This window comes from Ciona intestinalis, chromosome 9, assembly GCF_000224145.3.
Source record: "Ciona intestinalis chromosome 9, KH, whole genome shotgun sequence".
NCBI classification, from domain to species: domain Eukaryota; kingdom Metazoa; phylum Chordata; class Ascidiacea; order Phlebobranchia; family Cionidae; genus Ciona; species Ciona intestinalis.
This window is the reverse complement of record NC_020174.2, coordinates 2407073-2424090: the sequence shown is the minus strand read 5'-3', so window position 1 is coordinate 2424090 and position 17018 is coordinate 2407073. Positions and strand designations below refer to the sequence as shown.

At 35.9% G+C, this 17018-nt stretch overlaps 1 protein-coding gene and 2 long non-coding RNA genes across 5 annotated transcripts in view; all 3 read left to right on the top strand.

The window, feature by feature from the left end:
• Nucleotides 1–15213, top strand: part of LOC104266029 — a 31547-nt gene extending 16334 nt beyond the window's left edge. Inside the window, exons 15-20 of the mRNA XM_009861357.3 lie at nt 12586–12598; nt 12699–12704; nt 13938–14025; nt 14232–14347; nt 14670–14820; nt 15101–15213. Of these exons, the coding sequence (XP_009859659.3) occupies nt 12586–12598; nt 12699–12704; nt 13938–14025; nt 14232–14347; nt 14670–14820; nt 15101–15213 (487 nt within the window). The remainder of the gene's footprint in view (nt 1–12585; nt 12599–12698; nt 12705–13937; nt 14026–14231; nt 14348–14669; nt 14821–15100) is intronic.
• Nucleotides 2645–7512, top strand: LOC113474556. 3 transcript variants are annotated; one of them, XR_003396232.1, is made up of 6 exons: nt 2645–2747; nt 2803–2941; nt 3036–3056; nt 3226–3252; nt 3316–3368; nt 7442–7512. It is a non-coding gene; the product is annotated as an uncharacterized LOC113474556 (long non-coding RNA). The 3 variants fall into 3 exon arrangements; XR_003396234.1 differs by lacking the exon at nt 7442–7512 and adding an exon at nt 4075–4084; XR_003396233.1 differs by lacking the exon at nt 7442–7512 and adding an exon at nt 3496–3556.
• Nucleotides 15214–15529: 316 nt separating the features above from the next.
• Nucleotides 15530–16733, top strand: LOC101243395. The gene is made up of 6 exons (XR_003396231.1): nt 15530–15833; nt 15889–16027; nt 16121–16141; nt 16393–16419; nt 16484–16536; nt 16666–16733. It is a non-coding gene; the product is annotated as an uncharacterized LOC101243395 (long non-coding RNA).
• Nucleotides 16734–17018: the final 285 nt, after the last annotated feature.

Sequence of the window (17018 nt, the reverse complement as noted above, 5' to 3'; positions counted from 1 at the left end):
TCTATAACCGAATGTCGTATTGACACACGTCGCAATGGTATAGCAACGACGAGCCTATCCTCTGGGTTGGAGGCATATGCGCGATAACCAACTGTGTGATGACGCCAGTTACATTTTCTGTTGATATATGGTTAGTGTACTATTAGGTATAGTATAGGGTGGAGTAAGATGGGACACATTTAGCACTGATGATCCGAACATCCTGATCGTGTTTTAAACAATTAACTGGATCCAAGGAAGTCGTGAGGATACGACGTTTTAATTCCTTTAATGTTCTTTGTTTACTACCAAAAGGAAAAGAAAAAAGAATGAAAAGGTGTCCCATCTCCCCCCACCCTACTATATATACTTGTTTTAAAATCGTGTGTTTTGTTATACCATTTGGGTAGTTTTTATATTTTAACATGCTCCAATAAGTCTGCCTAATCAATCACGACATTAATATATGTTTGCCAGTTTATTGAAGTATCAATGTTTTGATATACACATTAAGGGAGATGCATCTTCTGCATGAAAAAGATTGACAATAGTTAATAAAGCAATACGAAACATCAACAATTAGGTGGGCGTTATACCTGTTTCTGTGGCAAACAAATATTCATTTACTCGTTGTCGAAATCTAGTTTCTCTGAAACAAATTAATAATTCATATAAGACAAATTTTTAGGATAAAGTATATTTTAAAAACTAACCTTCTGGTTCAATCTCTTCATCCTCAGCTGCAAAACAAAACTTTCAAACATTTATGTAATGATAGAACATAGACGAAAAATAGTTAAACAAAACGAAGCAGCAGTTATAAAGTTATGCATTTACTGTTAGCACATCGTTTTGTGGGGTAACATGGGACACCTTCGACACCTAAAATATTCTGATCCTGTTTTAAACTTTTAACAACGGTCTAAGAGAGTCGTGGGGCTACGACTTTATAATTATTTGATTGTTCTTTGTTTACTACAAAATGGGACAGGAAAGTGGAAAATAAAAAGTGTCCTATTTTCCTTCACCCTACTATGTATAAGATAATTCATATTAACTTTATTTGTTGCATGCTTTAAACGATTTTTTCAGCACTTACCTTCCGTTAACTCGTCAACACCTAAAAAATAATTAAAATAAGTTAAACGATCCTTGTGTAAAAATCGATACAAAACACTAATAAATATCAAATATAAATGCGTAGTTATATACCGTTGTCACCAGAGCGACGGCGGCGCCAACAACGAAGACGACGACGACGGACTACGCGACGACGACGGACCACGCGACGACGACGACGAACCCAAAAGATCGACTCTCCTTCATCAATCAAACAGAGAAGTCCGAGCACCAGTGCGAAAAGCAGTAACTTGTTCATCTGTAAAATAACAAGTTAAGTCGTAGCTTATACTTTGCTTATCTTGTCGACTTACTTTGAGTTTGCAAGTGAAGCATCGAAGCGAGTTGATCGTATTTATAGCCAAGTCATCAGTTGTTGCAGAAACTTCTGTATCCGGTTTCTGCAGTTGCAACAATCGTGTGGAATCTTTCAAATTTCAAATAAATTCGCTTAGTGATTAATGAACTTCCAATTACCCAAGCTGTAACAATGACTTCGAATATCTTTGTTGTTTGGTTTGGAATCTGTACCAGATCGATGTTTAAACACAACCCACAAGTTTTACTTAGCATGTGGTCATAACACAATGCAGTTCAACGTCCAAATTGAAACGGATTGTTCAAACCGACAGACCAACTAGTGCAAAAACCTGCCACACCGCAATTACGTTAAAGAGAATTATTCCATGGTGGGTAAGTGAAAACTTTTGGACATGCAGGGACACTTTGTAGTTTGTTAGTTTGAAATTGGGAATACAATAGGCACAAAAACATTGATTCGATATAGAAACTAGCACAGCCAAATCAATTTGTTGAATTAGGAAACCCAGAAAATGTAGAAGAATAATTTAAAAATTTTTTAACCTGGTGTACCACAATCCCCCACACTGTAGTTTTGTAGTTGTTTATTGCTAACTTTAAAAGAATTGTTTGTATAATGTACAGAAAATATATTTGAAAGTTCGTGAAAGGCCTTTAGAATTTTTTTTAAGAAGCTGTTTCGTATTTTTTTGGCTTGGGTGGCAACTTTAAAGCACATTTGAATATATCTATCCATATACAAATTTTATTTGCAATTGCTGAATATATTTAGAATTTTAGAAGCGCAAACCCAAATATTAAGGTTTGGCCGAACCTGGCCTAAATCCCTGAGCGGATACGGCGTGCCTTAATGCAGGACCCATATAGTAAAGCAATTATGTTTTACACATTAGTCTGAATGACGACAGTAATAGCATACTATACATCGTACAATCTCATGCAATTTTGTGTAAAAAATGGTCCAGCTGAAATAGTAACAATATAAATCTCTTTAACGCATTTTTCGGTTTGTTTTTCGCTTTGAACATTCAGTCCAATTTGGACTTTTAACTGCATTGTGTTATGACCCCGTGCTGAATAGACTTGTGGATTGTGTTTGAAACTCGATCTGGTACAGATTCCAAGCCAAACAATGAAGATATTCGAAACAATTGTTACAGCTTGGGTAATTGGAAGTTCATTAATCACTAAGCGGATTTATTTGAACTTCGAAATATTGCACACGATTGTTGCAACTGCAGAAACCGGATACAGAAGTTTCTGCAACAACTGATGACTTGGCTATAAATACGATCAACTCGCTTCGATGCTTCACTTGCAAACTCAAAGTAAGTCGACAAGATAAGCAAAGTATAAGCTACGACTTAACTTGTTATTTTACAGATGAACAAGTTACTGCTTTTCGCTCTGGTGCTCGGACTTCTCTGTTTGATTGATGAAGGAGAGTCTTTGGGTCGTCGTCGTCGTCGTCGCTGGGTCCGTCGTCGTCGTTGTTGGCGCCGCCGCCGCTCCGGTGACAACGGTATATAACTACGCATTTATATTTTTGATATTTATTGCTGATTTGTATTGAACTTTTACGCAGGGATCGCTTAACTAATTTTAATTATTCTTAGGTGTTGACGAGTCAACGGAAGGTAAGTGCTGATAAATTCTTTTAAAATATGCAACCAATACACTTAATATGATTTATCTAATATATTACAAAAGTAAATACTTAACATTACAGCTGCTGCTTCGTTTTGTGTAATTATTTTTCGTTTATGTTCTATCATTACATAAATGTACCAAAATATTGTTTTGCAGCTGAGGATGAAGAGATTGAACCAGAAGGTTAGTTTTCAAAATATATTTCATCATAAAATTTGTCTTATATGAATTATTAATTTGTTTCAGAGAAACTAGATTTCGACAACGAGTAAATGAATATTTGTTTTCCACAGAAACAGGTATGCGCTTTGATTTTGTTATAAATAATGATCATAATGTTCCATTCAACTGAAAACCAAAGTGGAATCACCTCACTGTTAATGTTTCGTATTTCTTTATCAACTTATGTCAACCTTTTTTATGTAGAAGACAGCGAAAGCGTGTACCAAAACATTGATACTTCAATAAACTGGCAAATGTATAATAACGTCGCGATTGTTTAAGCAGACTTATTGGAGCATGTAAAAATATACAAATAGTGTAACAAAATTTCCGATTTCAAAACAAATATATCGAATACTATACCAACTATATTAGCAGCAGGTATAACTGGCGTTATGGCACATAGTTGGTTAGCACGCATTTTCCTCTAACCCAGAGTAAATATAGGCTCGTCGCTGCTACAATTGCGGCGTGTGTGTTATTACGACAATCGTTATACACACGCTGCAGTTATAAACGACTTGAATAAAAGTATCAGACAAAAGCGTGGCTGCTAAACCTACGAGGTAGAATGAATTCTTCGCGGGCCGTGATGCTTGTCGGCGGCGCGAAATTGCGGATTACTCTTTGGCCGGCAATGGTTTAATTTCTTGTTGATCGACATTGTGCCCAAGGAATTTCAGTTTACTCAAACCAAACTTGCACTTATTCATTGTCGCACATCACTCGCAAGGCCCTCACTTTAGCATCTCTACTTATAAGGAAAAGGAAATATATCTTTAGAAATGCATCTATAAAGAAGTTTAGCGGGAGATTTAAAAATGAATGACCTTCACCCCTTAATTAAAAGTTTCGGTCGGCGATTTTTTGATTTATAATGGAATTGCGATTGCGGACAAGAAAATGACAGATCATTATCAATATTTAATGCATAGACAGTATCTTACCATAAACAAACTTTTACCAGAATATAATATTTCATACAACAAATGCAAACTGACCATACATAAACCAGCGAAAAATAAATTGTGGAAGAGTCGCTTTGTATTATATTGGTAAATTTAGACTTTTGTTTTGCTTTGCTGTTATAAAAAACGTATGAATAATGTGATGATGTTCATAGAATGTTATACCAAGTTAAACCTATATACAACAAACATTAATTTACAACAAATTGTGCAAACCGAAAAAGCGACAGTTGTAGTAAAAAAGATATATTTAAAGCAGTGCTGAAAAACATATAACATCTACAAACATTTGGCGCCCAAGTTTAATAAATGGAATTGTGCACATGTAAAAATACTGATAGGACATGTGTTTAACATTTCCTTTACGTGTAAAAGTGGCTGTATGTATAATACACATCCTGTTGACTTCAGATTAACGATTGAACTTGTAACCGAGCCTCGCTTCATATACACAGTAATGCCTCACGAGGCACAGATGTGTTCATATGTTAACAGTGAAACGCCTATGTTTCTATTAACAGGTGATACAGATTTGGGTAAACTACTTAATTACTGTCCCCAAAATGAGTTATAAGCTGATATTGGTTTATCTAAGTATTGTGCTAACAGTCGTACATTGCTACACGAAGATGGAGTACTGTAGTATTGAATGTGCTGGGAACGAACAAGTGACACGCCATGCGACGACCCGTGGTAACCTTACTACTCTAGGACGTCCTGGTAAACGAGGACCACCTGGAATCAAAGGACCGATTGGACCAGCTGGTGAACCTGGACCACCCGGGCCAAAAGGAGATCCAGGTACACCATGTAACTGTACTCTGTCGAGCGTTGAAGCTGAAAATAGTTTGCTGGTGAGAATGGCTGTATTCGAGCATATTAGGACGAAGGCACGTGTCCACTACGATGTTGGTCTTGATACGAACGTGGTTTACGATGCTGCAAGCAACAAGATATCAAAGATATTTGATCAGGGACTCCAGCAAGCTCATATGATACAGACTAGCACGGCCCACCGACCAACTGTTGAATCCCTAAGCAGACAGAATGGAAAAAGGTATATTTCGTTTGACGGAAGAAATCAGCGGATGGCTGCTAATATAAACTTGGACGACCAGCATAACATCAACATCTTCATTGTGTACAAAATCACCGCTTACGATGCTGATACGCAATGGGGAAGAAACGGTCTGTTTGGAAACGACAACGGCGGCTTTGACAAGTTCATTTGTTTCTTTCCGAACGGAGATATGATGGTCCCGGGGTCAATTGGGAACTATTACAGAATCAGTACATACCCCACTAGGGCAAATGCTGGCGCAGTTGGCGTTTGGAACGTACTGAGTGTACAATGGAAAGTGGGAGGTCCTCCGAACTCCAGCAGTGTGTGGTGTAACGGGCAATTACTTCTACGTTTCCAAGCCGAGGTTTCACCTGGCTCACCGAATTTAGGTTTAGGTGGTATTAATCCCAATAATGGGAAACACCCCTTTAAAGGTTCGATCGGAGAATTTTTGGTTTACAAAGGAATTGCGATGACGAACAAGAACATAATGGATCATCATCAATACTTTATGAATCAATGGGCGATCGACGGAACATCACCTTAGCAACTTAGCAATGAACATTCTTTGACCAGAGTGTACATTAGCTCACAACTAATGCAACACAACCATATATAAACCATGCAGTTTAGTGTAAATATTGCTAAAACTACTCACGAAAATAAAATGTTAAAAGAGAACGCTGTATTTTTAACAGATTTAATCCTACACCAATTAAAACGGGTTGCTTTTAATGAAAACGTTTATTCTTCTTAAATGCGGTAATAAAAACGTCGGAAGATTGTGATGATGTTCATAGTATGTTAGGCCAAGTTAAACCTTCAACAAATATTAACTGACAAGAGATATTGCAAAAAAAACTCTTGTTCAGTAGTGGCGATGGGTTTAAGAATGCGATGCGAAACATAATATATAAACATTCAAACAATTATAAAACCGTATTCTACTAGACCGTTGTTAATTGTTTAAAACACGATCAGGATATTTGAATATTATAATATGTGCTAAAGGAGACCCGTCTACCTCCATCCTATTGTATATATAAGAAAAATAGGCCTCAGAACAAAAATACCATTTTAAAATTATTTAATATATAAAGTTTACTTGATTAAGAAACTAGCATAATTTCGGTAGGTTAAATAGGTTGCGGAATACTATTAACATAAAATCTTTTAATGTTTTGTCCTGTCTTACCCCACTTTATAGTTTTGTAGGTTTTATCGCCACACTTTGAAGCGCTTTTAATTCATTAATTTATACATCAGGGCTATTTTAGATAATATTATACCGATATAATAACAAGATAACATTTAAAAGATATATTTGAAATTCAGTCACGGGTACTTGAAGATATTTTATGCGAAGTGGCTTGTGCAAAATATAGAATAGGTTTTCCATGCGTTTAATATTATTTTGTGTTATTTACGTGCATTCCTAATAAACAAATTATATTTTATTTAAAATTAACAAGGTTTTTGAACTGCCCCCCCTTACCCCGTCTGTTTGCAATGTTCTAAAATACTCCCGGTATGGGAATCACAAATACCTCCTGTGTGTATTAAGACTTTTCATTAAAATGTCGTAAACTCATGGCATCACCAAAGAAACGTCATATATTTTGATCTTTGAAATATGGGACAATATCTGCTTAAAAGTTCCTATATGTACTTTCCCTACTTCACTATATTATTTAAAGAAAGTGGTATACGCGAAGCCTGTGTATTTATTTTTTAAATGGACAAAATTTGTATATGCCTAGAGATGGTCAAATGGGATCCAAAGTTATCCGTTTGTGTTAAACGAGCAATATTATCTTGGCAATACTTGTTTATATTGCAAAACTATATCTATGCTATAATACTACTGTTGCACCCGTAATATGAATTACAATAAAAATATATTTATCAGTGTTTGAGATAACGCCTCCCTCAAAAAAATAGTTTGTGTACGGTCCGCCGTTTCCCATTGTATGAAATAGGCAACGCCACGCCCAACCAAGAAACACCCGTGACGTCACCGGTGCAATTAAAGTGAAGTAAACTCGAAAATGGTACGGTTTTAAATAGTTAAACGTTTATAAAAAATGCTTCGTACAGTTTTAACTTCTAATCTTTTCAGGCAGAAGACGTATCTCATTCTCACTAAGAGCGTTTTTCAAAACACCGCTTCAATAAATTGACAAACATAAATAACGTCGTGCTTGGTTGTTTTAGCAGATTTATTAAAAAAGAAAACTAAAGTAAAATTTTTAAACAGTGTGCAGATAGTTCCTATTAAATTGAATATACAGTTCCTTTTTTTACATTCAAAACCGTACCGTTTTCGAGTTTACTTCACTTATATTTGCATAAGCTTTGGTACAACTGTCTTTGTGTAGTATAGTAGGGTAGGGGAAGATGGGATACCTTTTCGTTCAATTTTCTCATCCCATTTGGTAGTAAACAAAGAACAATCAAAGAATTTTTACGGCTTCCATATAGTCCGTTGCTAATTGTTTAAAACAAGATCAGGATAGTTAGATATTTATGCTGAAGGTATACAATCTTCTCTCAACCAAATATATAGTAGAGTAGGAAAAGGAGGGACTTTTAAGCATATATTGTCCCATATTTCATAGATCAAAATAAAATATATGACGAATTTTTGGTGGTGCAATGAATTTGCATTCTCCTTTAACGACACGTTAATGAAAAATATTAATACACAAAAGAAGGTATTTAGTGATTGGCATACCGGAAGTGTTTTAGAACATTGCGAACAGGCGGGGTAAGAGGGAAGAGTTCAAAATCCTTGTTAATTTTGATTAAAATGAAATTTATAATAGGAATGCACGTAAATAACACAAAAAATATTAAACGCTCGGAAAACCTGTTCTATATTTCGCTCAAACCACTTCTCATAAATAATCTCAAAATACCCGTGTAAACCTTAGGAGTTTCTAAGTTTCTCGATAAAACTTATAAAACTACAAAGTGGGGCAAAACAGGACAAAAAATTAAAAGATTTTATTTATATTCTGCAACCTTTTTAAATTACCGATTATGCTGGTTTCTTTGCCACGTAAACTGTATATATTATATAATTTTAAACGTTTTTTTTTGTTCATAATGTCTAGTTTTCTTATGTATAGTAGGGTAGGGGAAGACGGGACACCTTTAGCACATAATATCCAAATATCCTGTTCGTGTTTTAAACAGTTAGCAACCGCCTAGCCGTGAGAATATATTTATAACTCATTAAATGTTTATTTTGTTTTTCGCATCGCATTCTTAAACCCATCGGCACTAGTGAACAAGAGTTTTTTTGCAATATCCGTTGTCAATTAATATTTGTTGAAGGTTTACCTTGACCTAACATGTTATGAACATCATCACAATTTCCCCGACGTTTATAACCGCATATAAGAATGAAAGTTGCATATAAGAATTCTTTAAAGGTCACCCGTTCTAGTTAGTGTGGGATTAAACTTGTTAAAAAAAAACACAGCGTTCTCTTTTAACAGTTTATTTTCGTGAGTAATTTTAGCAGAATTTACACTAAACTGGTTTATATATAATTAGCGTGAATTAGTTGTGAAACATTGTACATTCTGTTCAAAAGATGTCCATTGCTAAGGTGCTGTTCCGTCGATCGCCCATTCATGCATGAAGTATTGATGATGGTCTCTTATATTCTTGTCTGTCATCGCAATTCCTTTGTAAACCAAAAATTCGCCGATCGAACCTTGAAGGGGGTGGCCTCCCACACGATTAATACCACCTAAACCTAAACTCGGTGAGCCAGGGGAAACCTCGGCTTGGAAACGTAGATGTAATTGCCCGTTACACCACACACTGCTGGAGTTCGGAGGACCTCCCACTTTCCATTGTACACTCAGTACGTTCCAAACTCCAACTGCGCCAGCATTTGCCCTAGTGGGGTATGTACTGATTCTGACAAATTGCCCAACTGACCCCGAGACCATCATATCTCCGTTAGGAAAGAAACAAATGAACTTGTCGAAGTCGCCGTTGTCGTTTCCAAACAGACCGTTTCTCAACCATTGCGCATTAGTATTGTAAGAGGTGATTTTGTACACAATGAAGATGTTGATGTTATGCTGGTCGTCCAAGTTTATATTAGCAGCCATCCGCTGATTTCTTCCGTCAAACGAAATATACCTTTTCCCATTCTGTCTGCTTAGGGATTCAACAGTTGGTCGGTGAGCCGTGCTAGTCTGTATCATATGAGCTTGCTGGAGTCCCTGATCAAATATCTTTGATATCTTGTTGCTTGCAGCATCGTAAACCACGTTCGTATCAAGACCAACATCGTAGTGGACACGTGCCTTCGTCCTAATATGCTCGAATACAGCCATTCTCACCAGCAAACTATTTTCAGCTTCAACGCTCGACAGAGTACAGTTACATGGTGTACCTGGATCTCCTTTTGGTCCGGGTGGTCCAGGTTCACCAGCTGGTCCAATTGGTCCTTTGATTCCAGGTGGTCCTCGTTTACCAGGACGTCCTAGAGTAGTAAGGTTACCACGGGTCGTCGCATGGCTTGTCACTTGTTCGTTCCCAGCACATTCAATACTACAGTACTCCATCTTCGTGTAGCAATGTACGACTGTTAGCAAAACACTTAGAAAAACCAATACCAGCTTATAAGTCATTTTGGGGAGAGTAATTTATTAGTTTACCAAAATCTATCTCCTGCTAAGAGTGGTTTGAACGCCTTCTATCGGGTATACAAAGGCAGAATCAGTCACAACAACCTCATCTATCACTCCGAAGCAAAGACGTAACATATGCAGCTACTTTTACAAGTAAAGGAAATGCATTGCACGTAAACACATGGTTTATTTCGTTTCAGTTTAAAGGATGGAGTCGCCATGGTAATGGACATGTCAGTATTGTATAGTAGGGTGGGGGGAGATAGGACACATTTTCATTCTATTTTTTGGTCCCATTTAGAAGTACACAAAAAAACGTTTAAATAATTGTAAAACCCTATTTTCTCGACTCCCATGAACCGTTGTTAATTGTTTAAACCTATGAACATCATATTATACAGTATTCATATATCGTATAGGGTGAGGGGAGATTGGTCACCTTTTCATTCTGTTTTCTCGTCCCATTTGGTAAGAAACAAATAACTTTCAAGGAATCATAAAACCGTATGCTCACGTTCCCTATTCCCCCGTAAGTTGTTTAAAAGACAGGATATTTAGATATTAAGCGCAAAGGTATCCCATCTTCCCCCCTCCTACGATACGTACATTTTTTACCCGCATAGAGAAACAAAAGTCTTTTCTAAAAGCAAATAAGTTTAGTATGGGAATAAATCTTTCAATAGTATATTTTGGGAACAGTAGTGTACCAAAAATTGCATAACTTAAACGCTTTTCATCGGTTACTCTGATAATGATTAGTGCGAATAAAAAATCAGACGCGACCACAACAACCTCATTGATCACTCTGAAGCAAACAAGACATAACATGCAGCTACATTCACACGTAAAGGAAATGCATTGCACGTAAACACATGATTTATTTCGTTTCAGAAAGTTTGAGCGATGCAGTCGCCATGGTAGTAAACATGACATGTTCACATGTCTATTTATTTACATGTTTACATGTCTATTTAACTTTACCTGGAATTTCAATGATTGATACATAAACGTTTATTATTGTTTTCACCAACTATCTCTCCTATAACTGCCTTTTTTTATTTGCAGTATATATCTCTAAATTTACGGTGGGTTAACTCTGAGTTAAATTACTTGAACATTCGTATTTTAAGCGGGCCAAAAATGACCTGGAAATTAGGTGATAAAGGTTTCATAATAACTATTGCGTAACCGCAGGAAATCCCGCATGTTCTATAGGTAGCAACATACACGTGCACTGTACCTCATATATACATGGAAAGACAATGAGCAATATAGACTGCCTGCGGTTGTTTTCAGCTTCCTGTGGTTGCTTTCAGTTGCCCAACTTGCCACAGTGTCGGAGTCAAATACCCCCCGGCCAGATATATATTCTTGTTGCACAGCTAATTTCTTTCTAAAGTTTTAGTAGAATAAACATACAAGTTAACATACGGTTTGTTAAAGTCCAAAGCGAAGTTATGTCAGATATACTAAAACCGAAGCGTTGAATCGAGGTCTAGAAAAGTTTTTCCGGGAGGCATTTGAAGACATTACGCAATATGTTACAAACCCGCCTAATATACAACCTTTGGTCAATCATTTTACCGGTGGTCATATAAAATCAAGGTTAAGCGAATGGAAAAGTCATAAAATGCATGGGTTCGGCTTCGGGCTTCGATACAGGTGCGATCACAGAATGAAACTTATAGCAGCGAATGAAATATTACTTTACAGCAACTTACTATACTTTAATAGTTTAATGCAAACGGGACCACCATTAAAAACACAAAAAAAGAAATCTAACCAGGAAATGCGCAATTCGTCTTAACGATAAGGTTGCTACGTGGAAAAAAATGCAGCAATTAAAGTTTGTCACCGTGCGTGTCAAATGTATTTTAATACAAAGGTTAGTCACGAATTGTAAGACTTACGAAAGTGAGACCAGCTATGACTGAGTACAAACGTTTAAGGAATCCCAATAAGAATATATTAAACATAAACAATTAGGGATGCACATTACAGAATAATTAGGTATTCTAGGATATCCTAGAATACTTTATTTCGAATCTAGAATTCCGAATCTAGAATTTCGAATCTTCTTGTATTTATAGGAAAAAATAATTTTACCCACATAAGTCAGTTTATTGACTCTTTCATAGCAGCCTTGTTGGATCATGAGCTGTAAAATTATCAAAAATTGTACTATTGGGTAGTTTTTGCGTCATAAAACGTATAGCAGGCTATGAAAAGACGTTGTAAAACGTTTACTCTCGAAAGTCCCACAAACACAAAAATATTTTTTTTTTAATTATTAAATTTCAAAAATTGTTAACATAGTGTATAAGATGACGTGTAATGACGTCATTAAACAGAATACCGAATCCCTTAATTAGATTCGAATACAAAAGGATTCGAATCTCATAGATTCGAAATTCTGTAATGTGCATCCCTATAAACAATGCGCTTAGTAGTGATAAATAAACAAAATATATGCTTTGCGGCGTAGTCATAAGATAAATGTTCTAGTAAGTAAAGAACATTGTAAATGTTATTGTCATCTCTGTCACCGAAATTTATTTACATGTACAAGGTATTGGTAAAGAACTTTAAGATTAAATATTTCTTGTTTTGAACTGTTAGTATAGATTTTTTCAAAGGTGCAGTTTTAAAATTCTTTGAATATTCTTTGTCCACTACCATAAAGAACGAGAAATAGAATAAAAAGGTGTACCATCTTCCCCCCCTACTGTACTATTTTTTCTGTTTTATCTATACCGTGTTTTATGTCGTTTCACATTTACTACACGTCTTTTCCATCTTCGCGACCGTACAGAAACAGTATAAATTTCTTCCATTCTTTTACTTAGCTGTAAAATTTGAACTACTGAGAAACTACCGTGGAAGAAACGAGTGCTGGTAACCCATGTTCCTACACCTCTCCTTAACTTAGAAAAGATCAAATCTGCCGGGTCCAAGGTATGTTAGGTACCGGCGCCGTGGCAAAGTGGTTAGCGCGCCTGCCTGTAACCGAGAGGTAATGGGTTCAAGGCTCGTCGCTGCGCTACCTTTGTGGGTGTATGTGTCGTTGGGCAAGACACTTAACGGCAATTGCTCCAACCCAGTGGGCTCCAACCCAGTGGGGGTTGTCCAAATTATCAGCCATTCATAAAAAAATGCCCCCCGAAAAATAATCACCCACTAAGTAACATATACATGGTAACTCGTAAGCTGACACGAGGTGTTAAACCCGTGTTATAACGACTGTCGTTTTCCGGCCACGCGAGGATGAAGTAAGTTACATACAGGTGATACCGAAGGTTGTTTTTAAACTAAGATTTACTCATTTATTTCAGATAATCTGCACAATACGTAACCCAAAAGACCAAATGGTATCCTGGTATCATATGACTCTCAAATTTCTAGTGAACCCAAAAGCAACAGAGCATTATGAAATGTATCCGAAGGATTGGAACCAGTTTTTCGACTCGTGTTTTGCAGGTAAACTGCGCGAAGCGTTAAATATCAAAATATATCGGAGCTGTTCCAAAAAGATTTCACCCGGAATAATTGAAATATACTTTGAAAAATTCTGGTGTTCGATTTGTACATGCCATTTACATGTGATTTAGATACAGTAAGTTAGGTTGAGATTGGACATGTTATCACTCTATTTTCTTGTTCCATATATTGTAGTAAACAAAGAAGTTTACAGAATTATACAACCGTGTTTTACGACTCTTAAAGGGCGTTGTTAATAACACGAATAGGAAATATGGTGTATAGGTGCTAATAATGGTATCCCATCTTACCCTACAGAACTATTTAATTAAACGAGCTAATAGTTTTGAAATCTTTTTTTACGGTCGCAAGCAAACCGTTGGCTTAACTATTCAATTAAAGTTGGTTTAATCACACTATGGCCTACGACAACACGGTAAATTGAACCTCCTCTATAGTTTGGCCGACGGTTTGTAACAGTAGGATGTGATAACTAAACACCTGAATCCTATGTTTCCTTATCTTGTTTCGAACACCTTACAACGCCCTTTTAGAGTTGGACAGGGCTACGGTTTTATAATATTAAGAATATTCTTTGTTTTCTACCAAATTGTACTAAAAGATAAAAACCTGTCCGATCTTACTCAACCTTACTATACGTTGGCCGATATTCGACAACGCTTGTAAAAATTGCTTTTTCTGAGTTTTATCAAATGCCCTTCTTATGTTATTATATTCGTTATTTGCTATTGCTTACAAATAGTTTGTTTTACACAGGTAAGCAACTTCTGGGCAACAAGGAAGGAGAATGGTACATGGAGCATTTGTTGTCATGGTACTCACATAGAAACGACTCGAACGTTCTGTTTGTGTTTTATGAAGATCTGATACAGGTTTTATTTAATCAGATAGTTTTATTTGGGTATAAATTAATTAGTTGGACGGATTGTCTTCGCTATCCCATTCAAAGAGATATAGTAGGGTGAGGTAGGATAGGACATGTTTTTTTTCGGGTCCCATTTGGTAGTATAAATAAAAATTCTTTACAAAATTATAAAACTGTATCTCAGCGACTTTAAAATAGCGTTGTTAATTGCTAAAAACACGATTAGAAACTATGGGTTTTGGGTGCTAACGGTGTCCCATCTTACCCCACAAAAATATAAAAACAAAACCTATGTAAGCGCTGTATTAACTGCATAATTATGCGAATAGTATCAAGAAAAGGAAATCAAGAGGATAGCTGACTTTCTTGGGGTTGCTGTGTCCGATCAAGACGTTTCGAACATTGCAAAAGAAACTTCTTTCGAATCGTTGAAAGAAAAGAGCAATGCCTCCGAAAAGTTGATGAATTTCTTTCGAAAAGGTTTGTTTTCTGGATAATTATTCCCCACGTTTTACATTTTCTGTGGTGGCGCTATGTATATAGATAAATATTTAACACAAGAAACTGTAAAATATTACTTGTTCTTATAAATATGACTTGTTCTTAGACTTATAAAGCTATCAAATATGTAACTTTGTTGGTAATGCTATATAGCAGCAGTGTACTTTAAGTTTGTGTATCAAGACGAGCGTTCGTATAAGGTACATTGTTGTAAGCAGTCGCGCTTAGTATAACCTGCGACATAATATTACAATTCCAGGCAAGGTTGGAGATTGGAAGAATTACTTCACTGTCGCACAATCAGAGAAAATGGATGCATTGGTCAAAGAGAAGTTGGCTGACACCGATATTAAGTTTATTTATGAACTGTAGATATAGTGCTGCGGGGTACGATGAGATACGTTGGCACTTATATCCCATATTTCCTGATCGTGTTTTGAACGATTATTGAGATAATTTTGTAAATATTATTTTATTTCTTGTTTAACAATGAGAAGAGAGAAATAGAAATGAAAATATGTTCCATTTTATATCCTACTCTACTTTATATACCCCGTAATTGTGCCACATACTAATAATTCTCTTACATATTAAAACATTAAAAACGTTTACTCTGTTGTACACAATAAAATTTAACCGTGTCAAACCATTTTTTTTTGCATTTTTTTCGGTTAGTTTGTCGCTTTAAACAATCAGTCCAATTTGGACTTTTAACTGCATTGTGTTATGACCCCGTGCTGAATAGACTTGTGGATTGTGTTTGAAACTCGATCTGGTACAGATTCCAAACCAAACAATAAAGATATTCGAAGCCATTGTTACAGCTTTGGTAATTGGAAGTTCATTAATCACTAAGCGGATTTATTTAAACTTTGAAAGATTCCACACGATTGTTGCAACTGCAGAAACCGGATACAGAAGTTTCTGCAACAACTGATGACTTGGCTATAAATACGATCAACTCGCTTCGATGCTTCACTTGCAAACTGAAAGTAAGTCGACAAGATAAGCAAAGTATAAGCTACGACTTAACTTTTTATTTTACAGATGAACAAGTTACTGCTTCTCGCTCTGGTGCTCGGACTTCTCTGTTTGATTGATGAAGGAGAGTCTTGGGGTCGTCGTCGTCGTCGTCGCTGGGTCCGTCGTCGTCGTTGCTGGCGCCGCCGTCGCTCCGGTGACAACGGTAAATAACTACGCATTTAGATTACATATTTTTCACTGTTTTTTTTATCGATTTTACACAAGAATCGCTTAACTTATTTTAATTACTTTTTAGGTGTTGACGAGTCAACGGAAGGTAAGTGCTGACAAATTCTTTTAAAATGTGCAACCAATGAAGTTATTTATCTTATATATAGTAAGGTGGAGAATTTTCAATCTTCTTGTCCCATTTAAATTTGTTACGTGCTAAATGTGTCCTATCTTACCCCACATAACTATATATGCCAACAGTAAATGCATAACATTATAACTGCTGCTTCGTTTTGTTTAATTATTTTTCGTTTATGTTCTATCATTACATAAATGTTTGAAAATATTGTTTTGCAGTTGAGGATGAAGAGATTGAACCAGAAGGTTAGTTTTCAAAATATGTTTCATCCTAAAAATTTGTCTTATATGAATTATTATTTTGTTTCAGAGAAACTAGATTTCGACAACGAGTAAATGAATATTTGTTTGCCACAGAAACAGGTATAACGCCTTGATTTTGTTATAAATATTGATTTTAAAGGACCAGCCAACTGAAAACAAATTTTAATCACCAATTATTGTTGATGTTTCGTATTGCTTTATTAACTTATGTCAAACTTTTTCATGCAGAAGACGCATCTTAATACTGAGAGCTTATATCGAAACATTGATGCTTCAATAAACTGGCAAATATATAATAATGTCGTGATTGCTTAAGCAGACTTATTGGAGCATGTTAAAATATACAAGCTATTACAAATAATATAGTAGGGTGGGGGAAGATGGGACACTTAGTCACATATTGCCGAATATTTTCAAAATCAAATTAAACGACGGCTTTTGGGTAATACCACGAAAAGGTACTATCTTTCCTTTATTATTTGACAACAATTCAAAAAATTATATTAAAACACGCAATGAGTTATTTAACGATTCGCACAACAGGGGTATTTTATAAGTCGAAAAAGGGTAAGACGAGACAG